At 43.2% G+C, this 5451-nt stretch overlaps 1 protein-coding gene across 1 annotated transcript; it reads left to right on the top strand.

Annotated features, from left to right (window-relative positions):
• Nucleotides 1–2295: 2295 nt before the first annotated feature.
• LOC130551082 (N-alpha-acetyltransferase 15, NatA auxiliary subunit-like) lies at nt 2296–3768 on the top strand (the record flags this gene model as incomplete). Its single annotated transcript, XM_057328641.1, has 4 exons — nt 2296–2430; nt 2855–3008; nt 3112–3231; nt 3360–3768. Coding segments are annotated over 4 exons (615 nt in total), but the record flags the coding sequence as incomplete, so codon positions are not given.
• Between the last annotated feature and the right edge of the window lie 1683 nt (nt 3769–5451).

The following is a 5451-nucleotide window of genomic DNA, read 5'->3' on the forward strand; positions in this document are numbered from 1 at the left end:
CTGCCCCGTCTCTCCATCTGCTGGCCCCCTCCGGGGGGCTAGTACCCACTTACTCTCAAAAAAGAGAGTTTTCTCTCTCTCTGGGTTATCACAGCTGCTCCCACCCTCTGCACAATGGTGAACGGCAAACTCGACGTTGCGTCATGGTGAAGCGCAATGTCGAGTATAAACACCAGCCCTCAGCACTCTCAGTCAGACAGTACGTTGAGCTGCGCAGTCGCCTGGCAGGAAAAACAGCAGAGCCGATCTCCTCCCCGGGGCAAGGAATCCGTACTGCTAGCCATTGAACCACCCCCCGGGGGACGATGAAAACGATCGTACCTTTAGTCCCCCTGTCTCATTTCTGGGAGCCTGTCCGGCTTCCCAGACTGTCAGGCTGTCTAGGGAAGACGATCCATCTCGGCTACACGATCCAGTCGCCTCACGCCCGCCAAAGTTCAGGGCATCCGATATACCTCAGTCAGAGGCTAGGATGTTCCCGTACTTCGGGGCGAGGTCGCCATGCTTCTGGCCGGTGGCTTGCTCCTCCGTGCTCGGGCCCTAATAATTAAAGCTGCAAGCAGCGATGATCGGGCCCTCGCGCAAAAGTGTAACCGCAACCCTGTGCCATCACCACCCGTCGACCTCAGGAACAGTGAACGGTGGGCAACGTGCATGTAAGGAGTTACATTATAGATTTTTCTGTGCCATATTTCCTATTGCCAGCTGGTGGCGCTATGACTATAAGTGAACACTGACGTGGATATGTGTTCAGGCCAGGACTCCTAACAAACATACGAAGTATGAGGCTTGTCGGACATTGTGTGCCTGAGTTACTATAGTTTCCTGTTTCATGGCGAAACATCAAACTTTATCAGGTCGCCACGGACACGCCCCTCAATGAAAAGTCAGGATCATGAAATGTATCCTCACTAAGGTCTGAAGATCATACTGGCTATACAGTTCAAATGTGATGCTGACCTATTTGAAGCTCTATGAGCAGTTAAAAATGGTTTAAAACATGCCATTTCCTGTTTCCTGCAAGTGGCGCTATAACTGTATCTGAATTTTGCCATGTAAAGAAAAAAAGTAAATGATAGGTGATAAAATTAATGCAGGCGAATTATAGTAGGATTTGTTATTTATTTAAATGCGTCACATTCCCTTTTGCCAGCTGGTGGCGCTATCGCTATAAGTGAACACCGACATGGATATGTGTTCAGGCCAGGACTCTTATCAAACATGTGAAGTGTGAGGCCGTTCAGACATTGTGTGCCTGAGTTACTATAGCTTCCTGTTTCATGGCGAAACATCAACTCTTTGACACGCCCCTCAACGAAAAGTCAGGAACTTGCAATGTATCGTCACAAAGGTCTAGGGAGTTATATAATAGAAAGACTTTAATTTATTTACATACTAGATTTCCTGTTATTTATTTAAATGTGTCACTTTCCCTTTTGCCAGCTGGTGGCGCTATTGCCATAAGTGAACACTGACATGGATATGTGTAATCACAGGCAATAAAATTAATGCAGGCGAATTATAGTAGGATTTATTATTTATTTAAATGTGTCACATTCCCTTTTGCCAGCTGGTGACGCTATTGCTATGAGTGAACAGTGACATAGATATGTGTTCAGGCCAGGACTCTTCTCAAACATGTGAAGTTTGGGTCTGGTCAGACATTGTGTACCTGAGTTACTATAGCTTCCTGTTTCATGGCGAAACATCATATTTTGTCACGCCACCACGGACATGCCCCTCAGCAAAAAGTTAGGATCTTTCATTGTATCATCACAAATGTCTGATGATCATACTGGCCAAATATGATGCTGACCTGTTTGAATCTCTATGTGGAGTTAATCACAGTTTAAAACATGTCACTTCCTGTTTCCTGCAGGTGGCGCTATGACTGTATCTGAAAATTACAATGTAGATGTCTTCAGGCCAGGACTTTTATTAAATGTGTGAAGTCTGGGTGAAGTCTGGGGCCTGTTGGACATTGTAAGCCTGAGTTACAACAACTTCCTGTTCATGGCGAAACGCCAAACTTTGGCAGGCCACCAGGGTNTCTCTCTCTCTCTCTCTCTCTCTCTCTCTCTCTCTCTCTCTCTCTCTCTCTCTGCGCTGGTTGCTGCTTGATCATATCACGAGTCATGTTCGATAAAATTTATTCGGCACTTCACATATTCGGCCGAACACCGAACTTGCGTTTTTTGCTATATTCGGCCGAACATTTTCGGTGGCCGAACATTCGGTGCATCCCTAATAAAAACATATTCTGACTGTTTTTGTGTGCATGTGTCTGTCTAACAGGAGACCCGGTATCAGCTGCTACAGTTGCGACCGGCCCAGCGAGCATCATGGATTGGTTACGCCATCGCGTATCACCTCTTGGGGGACTATGAGATGGCGGCTAAAATCATCGAAGAGTTTAGAAAAACACAGCAGGTGAATATAGATTTAGCAGACAAAGTCCATTTAGGGTTGGAATACATTTTAATGTAACTTTTCACTACTTGTCAAAATGTAAAAACTGTGTCCTAAAGCAAAACCAGTGGAGAACCACTGTGGTAAAGTGTTTGTGCAGAGGTGCATAGAGAAATACAGCAGTTGTAAAAATGAGGTATTGTGAGGACATCAACCTGCCATGACAGGTCAACAGGCAACACAATGGCACACGGTTCTTATGGAGTCCAAGATAAGAAGACTCTTACTTCCTCTTATTGGTTTCTTGCACCACCGGAAGCAAAATGTTGGCAGGCTGAATAAATTGTTCGTAACTGTGTAACATTTGCGATGGATTGGGGAGTTATTAATCTCCAGGTAAACCTGCTCTCTTTATGTATGTGTTTATATGTGTGTGTGTTTTTAGACATCACCTGATAAAGTGGATTATGAGTACAGCGAGCTGCTGCTTTATCAGAATCAGGTGTTGAGGGAGGCCGGGCTCATGAGAGAAGCTCTGGAGCATCTCACCACCTACGAGAAACAAATCTGTGATAAACTGGCCGTGGAGGAGACCAAAGGTACATACGTATTGCATATCTGCATAAACCCCAGATATGAATTTTTTGTGGTGCTCGTGGTGAATATTTTCATTCCCTCTCTTGTAATGTTGTGGGTGAGTAGGAGAGCTGCTGTTGAGTCTGGAACGGTATGAGGAGGCAGCGGATGTGTACAGACGACTGCAGGAGAGAAATCCAGAGAACTGGTCTTATTACCATGGCCTGGAGAAAGCCTTCAAGCCCGGTACAAAACCTCACTCACAAAGATGAGATCTTTGTGTAGATTGCTGATTGTGTTATTATAGTATGCATATTAGTAACATCATTTAAGAAAATGCAGTGATTCTAGCTTGAACCTCTTGTGTATTTCAGCAAGCGTAGATGAGAAGCTGAAGATTTATGAGGATGCGTGGGAGAAATACCCAAAAGGCCTCGTACCTCGCAGATTACCACTTAGCTTCCTGTCTGGTAAGGAACGTTTCCTCTTAAACCGAAAGTATGTTTTGGATTTTAAACGCATGTTAGCGTATACACACAATGTGAGTGAGACGGATTTAATTAGCAGTGTATGTGAGTGATGTATGGGTTCGCTCTAATTTTTTTAACTGCACACCCTCTGTCTGCATAAACTGCTGGTGTCAAGCAATCGTTGTGCACATGTTGACCACCTGCGTTCATTAGGGATGTAACGATTCGATACATTTCACGATACGTTTTGTTCACAATTTAGAAATGGAACAATTACCCTTTTATTATTTCTCAAATGCTGCACATTTCTTTGTAAAATAAAAATGTCTTGTTTGTCAAATAATAAAACTAAATTGCAATTTTAAAACAAATTCCGAATCACTTAAAAAATGAATAATACAAAAGACTCTTTAATATAAACAAACTAACACTTTTGCTTTTCGTAACTTGGATTTTTCAAAGAAATATCAACATATCCACGTTTTCCATGTTTGCAGTTAACAGGGGCCCCTGCTGTTCAAAACATGTATTGCGATTCATTTAACATCTCAACCGACTTAAATCGTCACATTATAAAGATTTTCAACCGGCTCACGGTGAATCGTTACATTCCTAGGGTTTATGCATGTGGTTAAATAGACTACACTTAGAGTAGAGTACACTTTGCACACCTAGAGCATATGACCCAAAACACTCACTCATATTAAAGGAATTTTGTTCTCATTTTATGAATTGTTAAGATAGCTTTGGTTTTATTAGGGTCCGAGCACGGAGGAGCAAGCCACCGGCTTGCACCGTAGTGCAGAGCCCTTTTGTTTCTGTGTTGTTTATTAGGGCCCGAGCACGGAGGAGCAAGTCACCGGCTTGCACCGTAGTGCAGAGCCCTTTTGTTTCTGTGTTGTTTATTCTTCTTCTTCTTCTTCTTCTTCTTCTTCTTCTTCTCCCTCTTTGATCGCTAATTTGAAGGCCTAAACATGCTCAAAAACTCACAATAATTCGCACACGCATCAGACCTTGCAAAAATTTACGTCTGATATGGGTTTTAAAATTAGGCGTGGCAAAATGGCTCGCTAGCGCCACCTAGAACTGCCCAGGCCACTACGCAATACGTACATGCACCAAATTTGGTAGGTTGATAGAACTCCCCGAATCATTAAGAAAAGTCTCTTGGAGCATATCTCTAAACCCAACAGGAAGTCCGTTATTTTTGATTTCCTGTGCAATTTTGTAATTTGTTTCAATTCCCTCAACTAAAAGTCAGGATCATGAAATGTATCATCACAAAGGTCTGAATATCATACTGGCTATACTGGTCAAATATGATGCTGACTTGTTTGAACCTGTATGAGGAGTAAATCACAGTTTAAAACATGCTACTTCCTGTTTCCTGCAGGTGGCGCTATAACAGTATCTGAATATTACCATGTAGATGTCTTCAGGCCAGGACTTTTATCAAATGTGTGAAGTGTGAGACTGTTCGGACATTTTGTGCCTGAGTTACTATATCTTCCTGTTTCATGGCGAAACATCAAACTTTGTCAGGCCGCCATGGACACGCCCCTCAACAAAAAGTCAGGAACTTGCAATGTATCATCACAAAGGTCTGAAGATCATACTGGCCAAATATATTGCTGACCTGTTTGAATCTCTGTGAGTTAATCACAGTTTAAAACATGCCACTTCCTGTTTCCTGCAGGTGGCGCTATAACTGTATCTGAATATTACCATGTAGATGTCTTCAGGCCAGGACTTTTATCAAATGTGTGAAGTCTGGGTGAAGTCTGGGGCCTGTTGCACATTGTAGGCCTGAGTTACAACAACTTCCTGTTCATGGCGAAACGCCAAACTTTGGATGGCCGCCAGGGTCACGTTCCCCCATGAAAAGTCAGGATCTCCGCAATTTAGCTTCGCAAAGGCCTTAAGATTAGAATGACATGAAGATGATGTTGATCGGATTAAAACTCTAGGAGGAGTTCGTTAAAGTACGACGACTGGA

The sequence above is a fragment of the Triplophysa rosa genome, unplaced genomic scaffold (genome assembly GCF_024868665.1).
Source record: "Triplophysa rosa unplaced genomic scaffold, Trosa_1v2 scaffold612, whole genome shotgun sequence".
NCBI lineage: Eukaryota > Metazoa > Chordata > Actinopteri > Cypriniformes > Nemacheilidae > Triplophysa > Triplophysa rosa.